Source organism: Phaethon aethereus, assembly GCF_964289735.1.
Source record: "Phaethon aethereus genome assembly, contig: HAP1_SCAFFOLD_65, whole genome shotgun sequence".
NCBI lineage: Eukaryota > Metazoa > Chordata > Aves > Phaethontiformes > Phaethontidae > Phaethon > Phaethon aethereus.
This window is the reverse complement of record NW_028113844.1, coordinates 1-21628: the sequence shown is the minus strand read 5'-3', so window position 1 is coordinate 21628 and position 21628 is coordinate 1. Positions and strand designations below refer to the sequence as shown.

Here is a 21628-nt window from a genome sequence, read left to right as displayed (position 1 = left end):
CCCCAGCTCCCCGCGCTCCCCTCCCCCACCCCGACCACCCCCCTGCCGCCCCTCCCCCCGGGCCAACACGCGCACGCGTGCGCGCACGCTGACACGCGTCGACACGCGTGAGCCGTGGCGTCGCCCGCGCTGCCACCCGCGTGATGTCACACACCCGCTGTCCCCGTCACGCTCCCGGGGTCGCTGTCACGCCTGATGTCACACACGCTGTCGGTGTGACACGTGATGTCACACACGTGATGTCACACACGCGCTGTTGAGGTCACACGCATGATGTCACACACGCGCTGCCGGGGTCACACGCTCCCCACCCCCTCATCCCCATGGCAACCGCCCCCCCGCCGGGGTGGGGGACACACACGTGCCGCACGGACCCCCCCGGCCCCGCCACTTACCGGAGCCGAGCCCGGGGGGTCCCGGGGGGGTCCCGGTGCCGGGGGGGTCCCGGGAGGGTCCCGGGGGGTCCCGGGGGTCCCGGTGCCGGGGGGTGTCCCGGGAAGGTCCCGAGGGGTCCCGGGGGTCCCGGTGCCGGGCGGGTCCCGGGAAGGTCCCGGGGGGTCCCGGGGGTCCCGGGCGGTCCCGGTGCCGGGGGTGTCCCGGGAGGGTCCCGGGGGGTCCCGGGGGTCCCGGGGGTCCCGGTGCCGGGGGTGTCCCGGGAGGGTCCCGGGGGGTCCCGGGGGTCCCGGGGGTCCCGGTGCCGGGGGTGTCCCGGGAGGGTCCCGGGGTGTCCCGGGGGTCCCGGGGGTCCCGGTGCCGGGGGGGGCCCGGGAGGGTCCCGGGGGGTCCCGGGGGTCCCGGTGCCGGCGCGGAGCCCCCGCAGGACGCGGCCCCCGGCGGGATCCGGCGGCAGCTCCTGCGGGGAGGGGGCGGGGCTTCGAGGGGCGGGGGAGGGGAAGATGCCGGGAGCGGCCGCGGATTGGTTGAGCGGAGCCAATAGGGGCGAGGGGGCGTGGTCTGCGCCCCCTTACCCCCCCGGAGCTTCATTAAGAAAAGGGCTGGCGGGGGCAGCGCCATTGGGTGAGGCGGCTGTCAATCAGCAGGGGGGCGGGGCTTAGGGGATCCCACGGTGCGGCCCCCCCCCAGGGTCTCCCCTCAGTCCATTGAGCCCCCTCTTAGTCTCGTGCGGCGCGGGGGGGGTCAATGGGGGAACAGCCCCCCTCAGGGACCCCCCCCGGGTCCCCCCTCCCCAAGGCCCCCCCCAGACACAGAGCCGGGCTCGGGGGGGGGGGGCAGCGTTTATTGCCCCCACGGCCGGGGGGTGGTTTTGGGGGGGGGGCTCAGAGCCCCCCCGCGGGGCCCAGCCCCCCCAGCAGCGGCAGCAGCCCGCTGTCAGGCGCCGGCTCCTTGAGCAGCGGCAGCACCTGCAACGAGAGCGACGGTAACCAGCCTAACCAACCCCTATAGACCCACTAACCAGCCTAACCAACCCCTATGAGCCTGCCAACCAGCTTAACCAACCCTATGGACCTGCTAACCAGCCTAACCAACCCCTATGAGCCTGCCAACCAGCTTAACCAACCCCTATGGACCCACTAACCAGCCTAACCAACCCCTATGGACCCGCTAACCAGCCTAAGCAACGCCTATGGACCCACTAACCAGCCTAACCAACCCCTATGGACCTGCTAACCAGCCTAGCGAACCCCTATGGACCTGCTAACCAGCCTAGCCAACCCCTATGAGCCTGCCAACCAGCTTAACCAACCCCTATGGACCCACTAACCAGCCTAACCAACCCCTATGAGCCTGCCAACCAGCCTAACCAACCCCTATGAGCCTGCCAACCAGCTTAACCAACCCCTATGGACCCGCTAACCAGCCTAAGCAACGCCTATGGACCCGCTAACCAGCTTAACCAACTCCTATGGACCCGCTAACCAGCCTAACAAACGCCTATGGACCCGCTAACCAGCTTAACCAACCCCTATGGACCCGCCAACCAGCCCTAACCAACCCCTATGGACCCACTAACCAGCCTAACCAACCCCTATGAACCTGCTAACCAGCCCCTAAAGAACCTGCTAACTAGCCAGTAACCAGTCACTAATCAACCCCAACCAACCTGTTAACCAGCCACTAACCAACCCCTAAGGAAGCTGCTAACCAGCCACTAATCAACCCCTAACGATCCCCCAACCAGCTTGATTACCAGCCGCTAACCAGCCACTAACGAAACCGCTCACGGTAACCACCCGCCTAACGAGCCCCTGAGCACCCCGCTAACGAGCCGAACCGCTAACGAGCCTCATGAACCTGCTGACCAAGCTGCCAACGGACGGCTAACCGGCCCAGTAACCGGCCCAGTAACCGGCCTGCTAACCAGTCCAGTAACCAGCCCAGTAACGACCCCCCTCGGCCTCCTAATAACCCCTTAATGAGGAAAGGGGCGGGGCTACCTGGAGAAGGGGCGGGGCTAATATGAAGTGACAGATGGTGGGCAGGGCCAGCTCGCCAGATGGGCGGGGCTTACTGTGCTTGACAGAGCAGGCGGGGCCAGCTCAATCGTGGGAGGGGCTGGGGGCGTGCTACAGGGTGGGTGGAGCCCGTTCGCCCGGTGGGCGGGGCCTGGGACTTCATTTACATGGAAGCGGGGCCAACTCGCCGAGTGGGCGGAGCTTGAGATGGTCAATCGAGTGGGCGGGGACAGCTCATCTGGTGGGCGTGGCCACCTGCCCCAAGGGGTCGAGCGGGGATGGGGTGGGGGCGGGCCGAGGCAGCGAAGGGCTGGGGGCGGGGCCTGGGGCGGGCCGGGGGCGGGCCGAGGCAGTGAATGGCCGAGGCAGCGAAGGGCCGGGCCGGGGGCGGGCCGGGGGCGGGCCGGGGGCGGGGCCAGGCTAAGGCAATGAATGGCCGAGGCAGCGAAGGGCCGGGCCGGGGGCGGGCCGGGGGCGGGCCGGGGGCGGGGCCAGGCTAAGGCAATGAATGGCCGAGGCAGCGAAGGGCCGGGCCGGGGGCGGGCCGGGGGCGGGGCCGGGGCAGGCCGGGGCGGGCCGGGGGCGGGCCGGGGGCGGGGCCAGGCTAAGGCAATGAATGGCCGAGGCAGCGAAGGGCCGGGCCGGGGGCCGGGCCGGGGGCGGGCCGGGGCGGGCCGGGGGCGGGCCGGGGGCGGGCCGGGGGCGGGGCCAGGCTAAGGCAATGAATGGCCGAGGCAGCGAAGGGCCGGGCCGGGGGCGGGCCGGGGGCGGGGCCGGGGCGGGGCGGGGCGGGGCGGGCCGGGGGCGGGCCGGGGGCGGGCCGGGGGCGGGGCCGGACACCTGGCGGAAGCAGGGGTGGGCGGCGTCGCGCAGCAGGAGGAGGAGGAGGCTCTCGCTGGTGGTGAGGAAGGCTCCGCTCTGCCGCATCCGCCCCAGCGCCACCAGCCGGTCCACCTGGCTGTGGGGGCAGGGTCACACCCCACGGCCCCCCCGGAGCCCCCCGGGTCCCCCCCTTTGACCCCCCCCGCCCCCACCTGCGCGAGGAGCAGGCGTCCACCACCACGTGCACGTCCAGGCCCCGCTCCAGCAGGTCCAGCGCCGTGTGCTGGGGGGAGGGCAGGGGCACCCCGCAGTTACCCCTCCCCCCGCTGCGGGACCCAGGCGGCCAAGAGAGCCCCTCCCCCACCCGCTGACCCCAGGCATCCGCCCGTCTCCCCTCCCGCCCCCCAAAGAAAACCTGGGGGGTCAGCCCTCCTTGCGGGGTCCCTGGATGCCCGGGACCCCCCTCCCCATTCCCCAGATGCCGGGGTCCCCCCTGAGGCCCCCAGACACGTGGGTCACCCCCCAGCCACCAGAGTCCCCCTCGAGCCCCCCATACGTGTGGGTCACGCCCCAGACCCTGGGGTCCCCCCCCGAGCCACCCAGACACATGGGTCGCCCCCCAGGCCCTGGGGTCCCCCCTGACCCCCCACTGTGTGGTCACCCCCCAGACCCTGGGGTCCCCCCTGAGCTCCCCATACATGGGGGTCACCCCCCAGGCCCTGGGGTCCCCCCAAGCCCCCCAGACACATGGGTCACCCCCCCAGGCCCTGGGGTCCCCCCTGAGCCCCCCACTGCATGGTCACCCCCCAGACCCTGGGGTCCCCCTGAGCCCCCCAGACACATGGGTCGCCCACCAGACCCTGGGGTCCCCCCTGAGCTCCCCATACATGGGGGTCACCCCCCAGGCCCTGGGGTCCCCCCAAGCCCCCCAGACACATGGGTCGCCCACCAGACCCTGGGGTCCCCCCTGAGCTCCCCATACATGGGGGTTGCCCCCCAGGTCCTGGGGCCCCCCCGAGCCCCTCACCAGGATGCAGGCCTGGGCCTCGATGCCGCAGAGGAGGGCGGCGCTGAGGTGGGGGCGCGCCCGCAGCTCGGCCTCCACGGCCGGGACCACCATGCTGAAGCAGGTCTTGGGGTGCTTGGGGAGGTCGTGGGCCCCCAGCTCGGGCACCGTGGGGCCCAGCACCTGTGGGTGCTGCTCCGTCACCACCGCCGGCACCCCCAGCTCCCGGCAGCCCTGCCGGCGGCACCTCGTCAGCGGGGGGGGGGGTCCCAGGGGGTCCGTGGGGCCGGGACACTGGGATCCCAGGGGTGGGGGGGTCAGTGGGGCCCAGGGGTGGGGGCCCAGGGGTGGGGGGAGTCAGTGGGACCCGGTGCCAGGGGACCAGGGGTGGGCGTCCCAGGGGTGGGGGGGTCAGTAGGACCCAGACGGTGGGGTCCCAGGGGGTCAGAACGGGGGTCCCAGGAGTGGGGGGGGGGTCAGTGGGACTCAGAACCGGGGGTCTCGTGGGTCGGGGGGATCAGTGGGGCCCAGGGGTGGGGGCCCAGGGGTGGAGGGGGTCAGTGGGCCCCGGGGGTCCGTGGGGCTGGGACGCCGGGGTCCCAAGTGACCTGTGGGTGCCAGGCGCCGGGGTCCCGCGGGTCGGGGGGATCAGTGGGGCCGGGACGCGGGGGTCCCAGGGGATTGGGGTGGGGGTGGGGGGCGTTAGCGGGGCGGGGCCGGGGGGAGGGGGGAGGGGCGCGGCGGGAACCTGGAGGACGCGGGCGGCGACGGCGACGACCTGGGGGAAGAAGGCGACGCTGTGGCGGAAGCGCTCCTGCATGTCGCAGAGGAGGAGGATGGAGCTGTCGGGACACAGGCGGCCCAGGCGGCGCGCGGCCATGGCGGCGCGCCTGCACGCGCCCGCACCGGGGGGGGGCGGGGCGGGACAACGACACGCGCGTCAGCCGAGAGCGGCGGAGGCGGCGGCGCGGGCACGAGGCGCGCGTGGGAGCCGCCTCCTCCCCCCCCCCCCTCCCCGCGCTCCGGAGCCCACGCGTGTCCCGCCGCGCACGCGGGTGAGTCCACGCGGGACTCCCGCGACGCCCCCGCGGCCAATCAGCAGCCGCGCGTCGCCGCCGCCCCCCCCCCGCTACACCGCCCCCCCCCCGAGCGGCTGACCAATGACAAGTGCCGGCCCTCCCAAGCCCCAGCCAATCACAATGGGTCGCTCCGCCCTCACGCAAAGACCCAGGGTTGCTCCAGCCAATCAGAGCAGAGGGGCGGGCTCCACCGCTTCAGTCGTTCCGTCAAGCCCCACCACTGGCCAATCAAAGAACGACTGGGGCGGTGCCACACCCACCCCCCCACCCCTCCCCGGGAGCCAATCAGGCGCCGAAGGTGGTATTGCAAAGGTCACGGCTCTTCAGGGGCTCAGCCAATCAGAGGACGGGGCGGTGGCCGTGACGTTCAGTTTGTGAACGAGCGTTAAAGGGACAGGACGAGGGGGGCGGGGCGAGACGCCCCGCACGCTGGGCGCCCTGGGGGGGCGGGGGGGGGGTCCCCCGGACTCCTGGGGCCCCTGGGGGGCGGGTCTTACCTGCCCGGACTCCCTCGGTCCTGCGCTCTGATTGGCCGCGGGGTCGCTGCTGCGCCGCTGCCGGGCAGGGACGCGGAGTGGGCGGGGACAGGCGGGAGGGGGCGTGGCTTCCGGGTTGGGTCGCTCCGCTCCCGTTTTCCCCGCCCCCCAGCGCTGAGGGGGGGGTCCGGACGCCTGAGTGCCCTCCAGGCACCCCCTGTTGCCATGGAAACGCCCCTCCCACCTCTGTTACCATTGAGACCCCCAGGCCTGAAACCATCGCCGTTACCATGGAGACAGTCGAGGGCTGCATCCCGGGGCGTGGCCAGGGGAGGGGTCGTGACCTCATTAGTTCTGTGGGCGTGGCAGTATGTGTCCGTGGGGGCGTGGCCTTATGCGGTTTTGTGGGCCTGGTTTGCGGGAAGGGGCGGGGCGATTTTCGTTCTCTGGGCGTGGTCTGTGGGAGGCGGACGCGACCTTGTGCGTTCTGTGGGCGTGGCCTGGAGGGGCGGGCGGGTGCGGTCCGTATGGGCGGGGCCTGTGCGAGGGGGCGGGGCCGCGTTCCCCCGGCAACCGGTTCCACCGCGGCTGCTGAGGGGGCTGTGGTGGGGCCGCTGGGGGAGGGGGGTGTGGGGGCCGCCGCCACGTGGTGAGTTTGGAGGCGTGGCCCCCTACGCCAAGCCACGCCCCTTTTAGGGACGGCCCCGCGTTAGCCTGTCCCTCGAGGGCGGGGCTTGACCCGCTGTTTAAAGTGGAACGCGCCCCCTCCCCCGGCAGGCCTGGTGGGGGCGTGGCTTGCGCCGCGCAGCCCCGCCCACACGCGCTCTCGCCCCGCCCCCCAGGTGCCGCCGCCGGCGCGCCCCCAAGGGCATCGCGCCCCCCCCCCCTCCATTAAAGGAGCCGCAGCCCCCTTGGTCCCCACTTCGTGCCTCAGTTTCCCCCCGCGACGTGGAGGGACCCGCGGAGGTCTGTGGGAATTTATTACCCCCCCCAAGCCAGGGGGGGATGTGGGATCCCGCTGTGACCCCCCCCGGGCCCCCTTGCCCCCCCGTGGGGTCTGCAGCCCCCCCCCCCGCTCCCCCAGGAGGCAGATAACGAGGTCGGGGGCGCCGATGAGGGCGGGGACCGGGGGGGAGTGCGGGGGCGGCCGGCGACCACCAGGGGGGTCGGGGTGGGCTAATGGGACTCGGGGTCTAGGGAGGCCCCGGGAGGGAGTTGGGGGGGACCCAGGGATGGGGTTGGGGGGTCCCGGGGGTATTTAATGGCTGGGGGGGGGTGTCTCTGGATGGGCTTAAGGGACTTAGAGGGGGGCTACCAGACGGCTTTGGGGGTCCCAGAGGGATAAGGAGGATCAGGGGGCTCCCAGAAGTGTTTGGGGGGCTGCTCGATCAGTCCTGGGGTCTCCCAGAGGGATTTGGGGGGTCGAGGGGTGTCCTAGACCGGTTTCAGGGTGGCCCCAGAGTGGTTTAGGGGGGCCCTGGACAAGGCTTGGGTGCTCAGAGGGGCTTGGGGGGAGTCCTGAGGGGATCCCGGGAGGCCCCGCGGGGATGGGGAGTCCGCTCCCGCCGCAGTTTCGGTTTGGGGGGGCTGGGGAGGCCGCTGGGAGTGGGGGCAGAGTGGGAGGGGGCTGCAGGGGGCCCCGGGCACCTGGGGGCGGTGCTGGTCCTTGCCCCGCCCATGGTCGACCCGCCAAGCCCCGCCCACAAGAAGCCGCACCTCCCGTCCGCCCCCGGGATCCCCCCTCAGGCCCCGCCCCCGGGATCCCCCGGCGATTCCGCCTCTGGGATTCCCCTCAAGCCCCGCCCATGGGGTTTCCCCTCAGGCCCCGCCTCGGGAATCCCCACAGCACGCGCCCCCAAAGCCACGCCCCCGGTGGAAGCCCCTTCTTGACACCCCGCCCACGGGGGCGTGCCCCTGGTGACCACGCCCCTCCCGTAGCCCCGCCCTCGGCCGGCGCCTGCCCGGGCCCGGCCGCCCCCCTCCCCCCCGCGTGTGTGGGCGCACACGCGTGTCCCAGGCGTGTCACGTGCGCCACGCGTGTCCCCGCGGGTGCCACGCGTGTCACTTCGGCCCCAAATAACGACCTTTATTTGGGGGGGACGCACAGACGCAAACACTCGCAGGTGCCCCACGGTGGGGCGCGGGGGGGCACACAGCGGGGGGGGGGTTCGGTCCCTTTGGGGGGGCCCTGGGGGGGGTCCTGCTGCCGTCTGGGCACCCCCCGGTCCCTTGGGGGGGGGTCCCGCCGCCCTCTGGGTGCCCCCTGGTCCCCTGGGAGGGCCCTGCTGCCATCTGGGTGCCCCCCGGTCCCTTTGGGGGGCCCTGGGGGGGGGTCCCACCACCCTCTGGGCACCCCCTGGTCCCTTGAGGGGGTCCCGCCGCCCTCTGGGCGCCCCCCGGTCCCTTGAGGGGGGGTCCCGCCGCCCTCTGGGTGCCCCCCGGTCCCTTTGGGTGGGGTCCTGCTGCCCTCTGGGCACCCCCCAGTCCCTTTGGGGGGCCCTGGGGGGGGTCCCACCACCCTCTGGGTGCCCCCTGGTCCCCTGGGGGGGGTCCCACCACCCTCTGGGCGCCCCCTAGTCCCTTGAGGGGGTCCTGCCACCCTCTGGGCGCCCCCCGGTCCCTTTGGGGGGGGTCCCGCCGCCCTCTGGGCGCCCCCCGGTCCCTTTGGGGGGGGTCCCGCCGCCCTCTGGGCGCCCCCCGGTCCCTTGGGGGGGGTCCCGCGGCCGGGTCAGGGCGCGGGCGCGGGCGGGGGCTCGGCGCCGCGGGCGCGCTGGTTGGCGGGCGGCGCGCCCTGCTCCAGCTCCCAGAGGCGGCGGCGCAGGCGGCAGAGGGGCCGCAGCAGCCCCTCCTCGGCCGGCGGCTCCCCCGGGCGCAGGCGGAAGCCCTGGCTGGGCAGCAGCAGCGGCGGGTGCTCCGAGAAGCTCTCGAAGATGTCGCCTGCCGGGGGGGACAGCTCAGGGGCGGGGGCGCGGGGGCAGGATGGGGACAAGGGGACACGGGGGCAGGACGGGGAAATGGGGACAGCTCAGGGGCGGGGGCGCGGGGGCAGGACAGGGACATGGGGACATGGGTATAGGAGAGGGACACGGGGGCATGGGGACACGGGGGCAGGATGGGGACATGGGGACACAGGGTGCAGGATGGGGACACAGGGACACGAGGGCAGGACGGGGGCATGGGGGCAGGACAGGGACACGGGGACATGGGTGTAGGAGAGGGACACGGGGACACGGGGCAGGACAGGGACATGGGGACACAGGGGCAGGACAGGAACACGGGGACATGGGGACACAGGGGCAGGACAGGGACACGGGGACACGGGGGCAGGACAGGGACATGGGGACATGGGGACACAGGGGCAGGACAGGAACACGGGGACATGGGGACACAGGGGCAGGACAGGGACATGGGGGCAGGACAGGGACATGGGTGCAGGACAGGGACATGGGGACATGGGGACACAGGGGCAGGACAGGGACACAGGGACACGGGGGCAGGACAGGGACATGGGGACACAGGGTGCAGGAGGGGGATACGGGTCATGGGGACACGGGGTCATGGGGACACGGGGCAGGATGGGGACATGGGGACATGGGGACACAGGGGCAGGACAGGGACATGGTGGGGACAGGGGTGTGGGATGGGGACACGGGGACACAGGGGGGACACGGGGCACAGTCACAAGATGGTGACAAGGGCCAGGGGCCGGCTGAGGGGCACGGGACACGGGGTGACAGGAGGGGGCATATGGGGTGACAGGAGGGGACAGGGACATGGGATGGGGACACGGGACAGGGACGGGGACATGGGATGGGGATAGGGGCATGGAATGGGGACACGGGGTGGCGGGAGGGGACATGGGACAGGGACACGGGACATGGAGTGATGGGAGGGGACAGGGACATGGGATGGGGACACAGGACAGGGATGGGGACACAGGGTGACAGAAGGGGACACGGGATGGGGACAGGGCCATGGGATGGGGACAGGGCCATGGGATGGGGACACGGGGGGTGACAGGAGGGGACAGGGCCACGGGACATGGAATGGGGACACAGGGGGTGATGGGAGGGGACAGGGACACGGGATGGGGACACGGGGTGACAGGAGGGGACACGGGGGGTGACAGGAGGGGACACGGACATGGGATGGGGCCACGGGGGTGACGGGAGAGGCCACAGGACATGGGATGGGGACACGGGGTATGGGAGGGGACAGGACATGGGACACGGGGGGTGACGGGAGGGGACAGGGACACAGGATGGGGACACAGGGGTGACGGGAGGGGACAGGGACACAGGATGGGGACACGGGGGTGATGGGAGGGGACAGGGACACGGGGGGGACGGGAGGGGACAGGGACATGGGACGGGGACACGGGGGGACGGGAGGGGACAGGGACAGGGGATGGGGACAGGCCCGGGGGACGCACCGGTGGCCGCCTGCTCGCGCTCCTCGGGCGGGGGGCTCCATGCGGGGGGCGGGGGCCGGCCCGGCCCCAGCTGGTAGTGGCTGAGCACGTGGTGCAGCTGCGCCGGCGACAGCGCCGGGTACTCGCCGCGCAGCCGCGCCCACGTCGCCTGCGGGGACGCGGGGACGCGTCGGGGGGACGCGCGGGCGGCCGGCGCCGGGCCACACCCCCCCCGGTCCCGCGGCCCCACGCTGTCCCCATGTCCCCACGGCCCCATGCTGTCCCCATGTTCCCGTGTCCCCCCACTGTCCCCGTGTGCCCACGCTGTCCCCATGTCCCCACATCCCCCCGCTGTCCCCACGCTGTCCCTGTGTCCTCATGCTGTCCCCACGCTGTCCCCGTATGCCCCCACTGTCCCCGTGTGCCCACGTCCCCCTGCTGTCCCCATGTGCCCACGCTGTCCCCCCACTGTCCCCACGTCCCCACGCTGTCCCCACGTCCCCACGCTGTCCCCACGCTGTCCCCCCCATCCCCCCCACTGACCCACCATCCCCATTCTGTCCCCCAACTGTCCCCATGCTGTCCCCGTTGTCCACACAGTCCCCCTGCTCTCCCCGTGCTGTCCCCCCGCTGTCCCCACGTCCCCCCCACTGTCCCCACGCTGTCCCTGCGTCTCCCCGCTGTCCCCCTGCTCTCCCCCTACTGTCCCCCCACTGTCCCCATTCTGTCCCCATGTCCCCCCACTGTCCCCACGCTGTCCCCATGTCTCCCCGCTATCCCCGTGCTCTCCCCCTACTGTCCCCCCATGTCCCCCCGCTGTCCCCACGTCCCCCTGCTGTCCCCACGTCCCCCTACTGTCCCCCCATGTCCCCCCGCTGTCCCCATGTCCCCCCACTGTCCCCACGCTGTCCCCATGTCTCCCCCCTACTGTCCCCCCACGTCCCCCCGCTATCCCCACGTCCCCCCACGTCCCCCCACTGTCCCCACGCTGTCCCCATGTCTCCCCCCTACTGTCCCCCCACGTCCCCCTGCTATCCCCACGTCCCCCCACGTCCCCCCGCTGTCCCCACGTCCCCCCGCTGTCCCCCCGCTGTCCCCACGTCCCCCCGCTGTCCCCCCGCTGTCCCCACGTCCCCCCGCTGTCCCCATGTCTCCCCGCTATCCCCCTGCTCTCCCTCTACTGTCCCCCCACGTCCCCCCACGTCCCCCCGCTGTCCCCACGTCCCCCCACGTCCCCCCGCTGTCCCCACGTCCCCCCGCTGTCCCCCCACCTTGCCGAGGCAGCTGCGGGGGGTGCAGAGCAGGTTGGCGGTGGCAGAGAGCTTGCGGAAGAAGTCCCCGGCGATGTCCCCCAGCCCCAGCGCCGCCAGCCAGTCCAGCACCAGGTCCAGGTTGGTGCGGACGCGCACCGCGCGCCACCACTGGAAGAAGGGGCCGGCGCCGCCTGCGGGGCGGGCGGGGGGTGGCGGGGGGCGGCCCGCGCCCCCCGGCCCCCCGCCCCACGCCCGCGCTTCCCGCCCGCGGAAACGGCGGCTTCCCGCGGCCCCGGCACGGACAATGGGAGGAAACGGGGGGGAGGCGGCGGGGGGGGGAGGGGGAGCGGGACCCCCAGAGCTGCCCCGCCGTGGGGAGGGGATGGAGAGAGCTGCCCCACGGCGCCCCACGGCCCCACCCCACGGTTCTCCATGGCACCGGGGACCCACGGCCCCAACCCCCAGCCCCCCATGGCGCAGCAGGGACCCACACGCCCACCCCACAGCCCCCCCAGAGCACCCAGGACCCCCAGTCCCACCCCGCGGCTGCACCCACACTCCTCCATGGCACAGCAGGGACCCACACACCCACCTCCTGGCCCTCCCCAGAGCACCCAGGACCCCTGGCCCCACCCGGCGGCCGCACCCCACGGCCCCCCATGGCGCAGCAGGGACCCACACGCCCACCCCCCGGCCCCCCAGAGCACCCAGGACCCCCGGCCCCACCCCACGCTCCCCCATGGCACAGCAGGGACCCACACACCCACCTCCTGGCCCTCCCCAGAGCACCCAGGACCCCTGGCCCCACCCGGCGGCCGCACCCCACGGCCCCCCATGGCGCAGCAGGGACCCACACGCCCACCCCCCGGCCCCCCAGAGCACCCAGGACCCCCGGCCCCACCCCACGCTCCCCCATGGCACAGCAGGGACCCACACACCCACCTCCTGGCCCTCCCCAGAGCACCCAGGACCCCTGGCCCCACCTGGCGGCCACACCCCATGGCCCCCCATGGCGCAGCAGGGACCCACACGCCCACCCCACAGCCCCCCCAGAGCACCCAGGCCCCCCGGGCCCCACCTTTCTCCATCAGGGTGTTGAAGAGCGAGGCGTTGGAGAAGAAGAAGAGGTAGCCGAAGGTCTGCGAGACCAGGTCGGGGTGCAGCTGGCAGTCGCGCGTCAGCTCCAGCGCCGCCTGGTAGACGGCCAGCGTGGGGCGGACGCCCTCGGGGACGCTGCCCAGGTCGCGCGCGGCGCTGGGCTCGCCGGCGCCCGAGAAGGGGTTGCTCTCCAGGAGGGCGGGCAGGGCCGAGTACAGCGTCTGTCGGAGGGGCGGGGGGCGCGGCGGTGAGGCGGGGGGCGCGGCGGCGGGGAGGGGGCTTCGGCGGGGACGGCCCCACCCCACGCTCCCCCATGGCACAGCAGGGACCCACACACCCACCTCCTGGCCCTCCCCAGAGCACCCAGGACGCCCATGGCCTCGTCGCAGGTCTCCAGGTCGCCGCTCAGCTCCGGGCAGGGGCCTGGGGAGGGGGCGGTGGGCGCGGGCGGGGGGCCGCGGCGCCGCCGCGCGCCGGGGTGGGGGCCGGGGCTCACCCTCCAGCTCCAGCTCCCGCTCCAGCTCCAGCACGCGGCCCTGGGCCAGGTTGAGCAGCTCCGTGGCGTTGGCCAGCCACAGCATCAGCGGCCGCAGCTCGGCCGCCACCGCCTCGATGCTCAGCGCCGCGGGGGCCGCGTCTGCTGGCTGGGGGGACACGGGGTCACCCCACGAGGCCCCCGACCCCCGGCGCCGTCCGTGCCCGCCCCCCCCCCCCCCCGGGGTGCCCCCCGCCACGGGCTCGGCTTCGGGGAGAGTGCTGGGGGGACGCGGGGGTCCCCGGGGGGGTCGGGGGGGTCACTCACTTCTCCGGCTGCCGGTCCCCGATCTCCTTGATCTTCTCCTGCGGGCGGGAACCCCGTGAGCGTCCCCCCGTCCCGCCGCGCCACGTTCCCCACGTCCCACCACATCCCCCACGTCCCGCCACGCCGCATCCTGCCGCGTCCCCCCATCCCGCCGCGCCGCGTCCCCCGCATCCTGCCGCGTCCCCCACGTCCTGCCACATCCCCCGTGTCCCCCGCGTCCTGCTGCGTCCCCCACATCCCACCACGCCGTGTCCCCCGCGTCCCACCGCGTCCACCACGTCCCGCCGTGTCTCGCCACGTCCCGCCATCCCGCCGCACCGCGTCCCCACAGCCTGCCACGTCCCCCACATCCCGCCGCGTCCCCCGCGTCCTGCCGCATCCCGTGTGCCCCCACATCCCGCCGCGTCCCCCGCGTCCTGCCGCATCCCGTGTGCCCCCACATCCCGCCGCGTCCCCCGCGTCCCGCTGTGTCCCGCCACGTCCCCCCATCCCGCCGCACCGCGTCCCCCGCGTCCTGCTGCGTCCCCCACGTCCTGCCACATCCCGTGTCCCCCCACATCCCACCGCGTCCCCCACATCCCTCATGTCCCTCACATCCCTCATGTCCCTCACATCCCGCCGCGCCCCCACGTCCCGCCGCGCCCCCCACGTCCCCCGCGTCCCCCCACAGCCCCCGTGTCCCCCACGTCCCCCGTGTCCGCTGCATCCCACCGCATCCCCCACGTCCCACCGCATCCCCCGCATCCCACCGCGTCCCCCGCATCCCCCGCATCCCGCCGCGTCCCCCACATCCCCCGCGTCCCGCCGCGTCCCCCACGTCCCCCGCGTCCCCCTCGTTACCCAAACGGTCTCCTTGACGAGCAGCGCCACGCGGGACAGCAGCGCGGGGAAGCGCTCGGGCGGGAAGGCGCGGGCGGCGTGTTCCAGACACAGCCCCAGGAGGAAAGCGGGGGCCAGCGCCGCGACGCCGGCCCCGGCGCCGCACGCCTCGGGCAGCCGGACGATCTCGCGCAGCAGAACCTCCTCGTCCTGCGGCCGGTAGTGCAGCTCGGGCCGGGGGCTCTCCAGGTAGCTCCGCAGGGCCTCCTGCCGCTCCTGGGGGAGCGCCCGCAGCCCGGGCACCCCAGGACCCCCGCCGCGCCGGGGAAGGCCAGGCCTGGGGCAGCCAGGGCGGGCGCGGGGCGGGGGACCCCTCCCCGGCGCCCCGGGGGTCCTTGTAGAGGAAGAGGAAGTGCCGGCCCAGCCCCAGCAGGGTCGCCGGGGTTGAGGGGGGCTCGGCGCAGGAGGGGGGCTCCGTTGTGGGTGACGGGGGCCCCCCGGAAAGGCCGGACGGTGGCGTCGGTGCCCCCCTCGCCCGCCCGCACCAGGCAGTGGCGGGGCAGGATGTCGGGGGCGTTGAGGAAGGTGTCGACGAGGAGGCAGCCCCCCGTTTTTTCGGGGGACCCCCGGCGTTCGGGGCGGCCGAAGACGTGTTGGGGTCGGGTCATCACGTAGATGACGAAGTCCTGCGGGGTGAGAGGGGGTGAGGAGGGGGGGGGGGGGGGGGGGGAGGGGGCTCGGGGGGCCCCGCGCGCCCCCCACCCACCTGCCGGCCGTAGCCCTGCAGCAGCAGGAAGTAGGGGTGCTGCTGGGGGGGCTGGATGAGGCACTGCGCCAGCTGCTCCAGGCCGGCGCCCTCCCCCTCGGCCCCCTCCTCGCCGGCCGGCCCCTCCCCAGGGGGCGTTTCGGGGGGTCCCTCGTCGGTCGGGGGGGACGCGGCTTCGCCCCCCGCCACGCTCAAGACCGTTTTCCGCTCCCGGCGCCGTTTGGTGCTGAGGTTCATGTCGCTGATGCTGCGGCGCAGCGAGAGGTTGTCGGCGCGTTCTTTGGGGGGGGCCGGGCCCCCCGACGCCGCTCGCGAGCGGCTCTTCTGCAGCCGACGGGCCTGGGCGTTGGCGCCTGCTCGGGGGGGGACGGACAGACGGGCATCACCACCACCCGCCGCCGGCGGCGGTGGCACCGCGGGGGGGACGCGGGGGACTCACCAGCGGTCTCGGCGTCCTCGCCCTCGCAGACGCGCTCCACCTCCTGCCGCCGGCGGATCTCGAAGCGCCGGGAGCAGCCGGTTTTCGGCTTCCAAACGTCCTGGAGCACCAGGGGCCGCTCGGCGTCGCCCACCGGCCGCAGGTGCTCCACCTGCCAAGCCCCCCCGGGCCCCCCCGGCCGCCCCACCACGTCGCAGAGCACGTATTCTCCCGACGTTCCCTCTTCCGGAGCCAAACCATAACGTTCCAGAGCTTCCCGCACCAGCTGCCGGGCGGTGGAGCGCGGTGTAGCCAGGACGCTCTTGTAGTTGGCCCCCCGGGAGATGTCCCCCCAAAAATTTGAGGATGCCGGGGAGCTGGCGCTGGCCGGGGGGGTGTTCCCCCCCCACCAGGGCCTCGGGCACCGGGTCCACCAGCTCCGCCAGCTTCTTCTCGCTGGCCCAGCGCCCGCCGGCGCTGGTGGCGCCCGTCCGGTGCCGCTGCGGTGGAAGAGGTTGGAGAGACGCTTGTGCCGCGAGGGTTTGGTTTTGCCGGCAGGACGCAGCTCCACTGTCTCGCTGCCGCGGCTGGCCGTGTCCGAGGAGGTTGATCTGCCGTGGGGAGGGGGACATGGGGGGGCTGCGGGGGGTGGGCCGGGGGGCACGGGGGTGGCGAAGGCGGGGGCTCTCACCTGACGGAGCCGGCGCTGGGCCACCGGCGGCTCATCTTGGCCAGTCGCTTCTTGGGGGAGTTGATCCAGAGGCCGACGGGGAAGTGGAGCTTCCCGAAACGGGGCTACCCTCCTTGCGATCCTCCGGGAACATGGTGACGGCGTTCCTGGGGGGACATGGGGGACGTCGGGGACCCCACCCGCCGCGCCCCCAAACCCCCCAGCCCCCCAGGACACCCCGGGGCAAAGCGTCCCCCCGCCCAGAGCTCGTCCCCACGCCAGGCAGCGGAGCCGCGACCCCCTCTCGCCCCCAAAGCGCGGCCGTTACCGACTCCCACGGGTGCTCGGTCGCAGCGGCGGCCGCCCCCGCCCCGGCTCAGCGCCGCAGCCCCATGTCCCACGTCCCCCCTTTGTCTCGCCGCCTCCGGCGCGGTCGCTGAGCGGCGATTTCCCTGCGCGGCGCTGGCAGAGGGGGACAGGAAAGGGCGAGCCAGGCCAGGAAACCGGGCTGGGGGGCGTGGAGGGAAGCAGGGCCACGGCGGGGCGGGCGCGGAGCGGGGCCGTGGCTGAGTGCAGCGGCCCAGGCCTCCGGGGAGCCGTGGGAGGCAGGGAAGAGGGGCCGAGGCGGGGGGTCCCCCGCCCCGCTGGGGTGGGGGGCACCCCCAGCCCCACCCCGCGGGACTCGCAGGCCGGGGCGTCCCTGTCCTTCGCCGCCAGAGGCCTGCGGTGACGGGGGGCTCGGGGCCACGCAAGGCGCCGCCGCTCCCCGCCCGCGGATCTTGGATGAACCCCAGCGCGGGGCAGCGTCCCTGCAGGCCCCCGGGACTCACCCCCGCGACGGCCGCTGCTGCGGGGGCTCCGGTTAACGGTGCGGCGGGGGGGGAGAGGCCTCACAGCGGGTCGCGGCGCCGGGGCCCCCCTCCCCGCCACAGGGGACGCGCTGTGGACGCGGCCTGGGCCTCACAAGCGCCCTCCCGCAGCCCTTCCCCGTCCCCCCGGGGCGGCCCCATCCCCTCATGGCGGCCGGAGCCCCCCCCGGGCCGGCGGCCCCCAGCGCCGCCGCCGCCGCCGCCATCGCCCCGTCCCTCCCTCACGGCCGCACCCGCCCGCTCCGCCCCGGCCAGGGCTCCCATTGGCGGAGCCCTTCCCGCCTCGGCGGGCTCCAGCCAATGGGAGCGCGGAGCGCGGCCGCGCGCCGCTCCCCCGCGTGGCTGATGGGAGCGACGAGCTCGCGGGGAGGGAAGGGGGGGCGGGAAGTCAGTTTCGGCGGAAGGGCGCGAGCCAATCAGAACGCGCAGATGAGTGGCCACGCCTCTCCGGAACAGCCGCGCCGCAGAACCCCGCCCCTCTCCCCAGAGCCCCGCCCCTCTCCCCAGAGCCCGCCCCCTCAACAAAGCCCCGCCCCCTCACAAAGCCCCGCCCCTCTCCCCAGAGCCCCGCCCCCTCTTCAGATACACCCCCCCCCCCCCGGAGCCCCCAAATCCCCCCTAAGCGCCCCAAAACGGGCGTCCAGCCCCCCCCGGGGCACCCAACCCCCCCCGGGGTCCCGCCCCCCCCCCCCCCCCGCGGCTCCGGCGCATGGGCGCGTGTGTGCGCGCGCGGGCGTGTCCGTACGCACATACGTGCGCATACGTGTACACACGTGTACGCGCGTACACATACGTGTGCATGCGTGTGCATGCGTGTGCATGCGTGTACATACGTGTGCACACGTACACATACGTGTGCATGCGTGTACATACGTGTGCATGCGTGTACATACGTGTACATGCGTGTACATACGTGTGCACACGTACACATACGTGTGCATGCGTGTGCATGCGTGTGCATGCGTGTACATACGTGTGCACACGTACACATACGTGTGCATGCGTGTACATACGTGTACATGCGTGTACATACGTGTGCACACGTACACATACGTGCGCATACGTGTACACACGTGTACGCGCGTACACATACGTGTGCATGCGTGTGCATGCGTGTACATACGTGTGCATGCGTGTACATACGTGTACATGCGTGTACATACGTGTACATGCGTGTACCGCGTGTAAACGCGTGTGCCTGCGTGTACTTACGTGCGCATGCGTGTACATACGTGTACACACGTACACATACGTGCGCATACGTGCACACACGTGTACTTACGTGTACATACGCGTACATACCTGTGCATACATGCACACGCGTGTACATGCGCGCACATACGTGTACGTCCGCGCGCATGTACGTGCAGCTACACGCGCATACAGACCCACGCGCGCGCACGCCCGCGCGCACGGAGACAGAGGCACGTCCGCGTGTGCTTACGCGTGCACGTGCGCGTGCGTGCCGCGACGTACACGTGTGCGCGCACGCGCGCGCCCCGACACGCACGGGCGCGCCTGCGCACGCCTGCGGCACGCGTGGGCTCAGGCGGCCGGCCAGCCTAGCCCCTCCCCCGGCGCTGTGCCCCCCCCAGGGGTCCGTGTGTCCGTGTGTCCACGTGTCTGTATGTCCATGTGTCCGTGTGTCCGTGTGTCCGTGTGTCCACGTGTCTGTATGTCCGTGTGTCCGTGTGTCCGCATGTCCGTGTGTCCGCATGTCTGTGTGCCGCGTGTCCACGTGTCCATGTCTCCGCGTGTCCATGTGTCCACGTATCCGTGTGTCTGCGTGTCCGTGTGCCCGCGTGTCCGTGTGTCCGCGTGTCCGTGTGTCTGCGTGTCCATGTGTCCGTGTGGCCGCGTGTCCGTGTGTCTGCGTGTCCGTGTGTCCGCGTGGCCGCGTGGCCGCGTGTCCGTGTGTCCGCGTGGCCGCGTGTCCGTGTGTCTGCGTGTCCACGTCTCCAGGTGTCCGTGTGTCCATCTGTCCATGTGTGTCCGTCTGTCCGCGTGTCCGCGTGTCCGTGTCCCCCCCGTGTCCGCGTGTGTCCGCGTGTCCGTGTCCCCCCCGTGTCCGTCTGTCCGTGTGTGTCCGCGTGTCCGCCCGGGCCCGCCCCGCCCCCCCGCGCGCCTCCTGCCCCGACCGGGGCCATTTGCGTCAGCGCCGCCCCCCCGCCCCCCCCCGGGGCCGCGCGCGGGGACGGACACGGGGGGGGCGGGGGGGAGGGGTGACCCCCGCGTGCGGGTGAAGCCGCCGCTGACGCCGGCGCTGAGGGGGGGCGGGGGGGGGCGGGGGGGCACCCGGGGACGCGGCCGGGACGGTGCCACCGCGCGCACCCGCGGCGGGACACGGCGGGACACGGGGGGGACACGGGGGGACACGGGGGGGGCAGGGGGGGGCACGGGGGGACACGGGGGGGACACGGGGGGACACGGGGGGGGCACGGGGGACACGGGGGGACACGGGGGGGCAGGGGGGGGCACGGGGGACACGGGGGGGACACGGGGGACACGGGGGGACACGGGGGGGCACGGGGACACGGGGGACACGGGGGGGGCGGGGGGGACACGAGGGGGGCACGGGGGGACACGGGGGACACGGGGGGGGCAGGGGGGGCACGGGGGGACACGGGGGGGACACGGGGGGACACGGGGGGACACGGGGGGGCACGGGGGGACACGGGGGGACACGGGGGGCGGGGGGGGCACGGGGGGACACGGGGGGACACGGGGGGGCACGGGGGGGGGCACGGGGGACACGGGGGACACGGGGGGGCGGGGGGGGCACGGGGGGACACGGGGGGGGCAGGGGGGGGCACGGGGGGACACGGGGGGACACGGGGGGACACGGGGGGGCGGGGGGGCACGGGGGAACACGGGGGGGCACGGGGGGACACGGGGGGGCAGGGGGGGCACGGGGGGACACGGGGGGGCACGGGGGGACACGGGGGGGCAGGGGGGACACGGAGGGGCCACGGGGGGGGCACGGGGGGGCACGGGGGGACACGGGGGACACGGGGGGACACGGGGGGGACATGGGGGACACGGAGGTGACATGGGGTGACACGGGGGGCACGGGGGGACACGGGGGGACACGGGGGGACACGGGGGGGGACACGGGGGTGACACGGGGGACATGGGGTGACATGGGGGACACGGGGGACACAGAGGTGATGGGGACACAGAGGTGACACAGTGGTGGATGTGCCGTGGTGATGCCAGTGACATGGCAGTGACATGGTGGTGGCGGTGCCGTGGCGGCGCCGGTGACACGGTGGTGACGTGGTGGTGACATGACGGTGGCGGTGCCGTGGTGGCAGCGGTGACATGGGTGTGACACGGTGGTGGCGGTGCCACGGCGGTGCCGGTGCCGTGTTGGTGACACGCCGGCGGCGCCGCCAGCACCGCGCACGCCGCGGCGGGCCGGCAGCACGTGCGCCTCCGGCACACCCAAACACCGCCGGCCCGCCGCCGCCGCCGGGTGCCCCCGCGGCCGCATCCCGCCGGGCCCCCTCGGCGTCACCGCCGGCCGCGCCTGACGCACGTCCCCTCCCGCCCCCCTCGGCGCGGACGCAGCGCCGGCGGTGACGGACGGGGCGACCGCGGCGGCGGGGCCGACCACCCACCCGGCCGCGAGGCCGCCGGCCCCCCGAACCCTCCCGGCGGCGCGCGGCGCCGGGTCGGGGGGCGGCGTGTCCCCCCCCGCCCCCACCCCCCAAAAAAAAAAACCCCAAACCACCGTCTGGGAAAACACCCGAAGGGCTCCGGCCGCGGCCGGCGGCGCGCGCGGGCACGCGGGTACCGGCGCGGCCGCGGGCCAAGGGCGCAGCCCGGCCGCCCCACGTGCCGGGACAGGCCGCGGCGGGCCGCGGGGTGCCGGGGTCCCCGGTGCCGGCGCAGGCGGGCGCGGCGGGCAGGGCCGGGCCGGTTTTTCCCCCCGCCGTCACCTGGCAGCGAAATATTTACCGCGCCGGCTGTTTGGCTTGGCCGCCGCCGCCGCCGCCGCCGCCGCCGCCGCCATGCCCTCACACGTCCGCGCCGCCGGCGCCCGGCCCCCCGCCCCGCGGCGACGCCGGCACGGCTGTGGGTGGCGGGGGCTGTGGGGCGGGGGCTATGGGGCAGGACACGAGGGCCGTGGGGGCAGGTCCTGGGGGGCCGTGGGGCAGCGGCAGGAGGCCACGGCTATGGGGCAGGGGCTGTGGCTATGGGGCAGGAGATGGTGAATATGGGGCAATGGGGCAGAGGCTATGGGGCAGGACACGAGGGCTGTGGGGCAGGTCCTGAGGGCTGTGGGGCAGCGGCAAGGAGTCCATGGCTACAGGGTAGGAGGCCCATGGCTATGGGGCAGGACATGGCTATGGGGCTGGGGCTGTGGCCATGGGGCAGAGGGCCGTGGCTATGGGGCAGGAGCCATAGCTATGAGGCAGGAGCCATATCTATAGGGCAGAGGCCATGGCCATGGGGCAGGGGCTGTGGCTATGGGGCTGAGGCCGTGGCTATGGGGCTGAGGCCATGGCTATGGGGCAGGGGCCGTGGCTATGGGGCAGGAAGCCATGGCCATGGGGCAGGGCTGTGGCTATGGGGCAGGGGCCGTGGCTATGGGGCAAAAAGCCATAGCTATAGGGCAGAGGCCATGGCTATGGAGCAGGGGCCGTGGCCATGGGGCTGAGGCCGTGGCTATGGGGCAGGGGGCCATGGCTATGGGGCAGGAAGCCATGGCCATGGGGCAGG

The 21628-nt window shown here is 74.0% G+C and overlaps 2 protein-coding genes across 2 annotated transcripts; both read right to left on the bottom strand.

Moving 5' to 3' along the window:
• Positions 1-1277: 1277 nt before the first annotated feature.
• Positions 1278-5122, bottom strand: ISOC2 (isochorismatase domain containing 2; the record flags this gene model as incomplete). The annotated part of the gene is made up of 5 exons (XM_082016062.1): positions 1278-1361; positions 3255-3372; positions 3449-3519; positions 4264-4476; positions 4991-5122. The coding sequence occupies 5 exons, from the start codon at positions 5120-5122 to the stop codon at positions 1278-1280; spliced, it is 618 nt and encodes a 205-aa protein (XP_081872188.1).
• A 3403-nt stretch (positions 5123-8525) lies between these two features.
• LOC309416519 (ras-interacting protein 1-like) lies at positions 8526-16188 on the bottom strand (the record flags this gene model as incomplete). Its single annotated transcript, XM_082016063.1, is given in 18 exon segments — positions 8526-8734; positions 10230-10532; positions 11485-11652; positions 12540-12780; positions 12897-12982; positions 13056-13181; positions 13184-13203; positions 13362-13777; positions 14202-14461; positions 14464-14511; positions 14514-14613; positions 14615-14866; positions 14947-15299; positions 15386-15723; positions 15725-15852; positions 15855-15975; positions 16056-16161; positions 16164-16188. Coding segments are annotated over 18 exon segments (3300 nt in total).
• Between the last annotated feature and the right edge of the window lie 5440 nt (positions 16189-21628).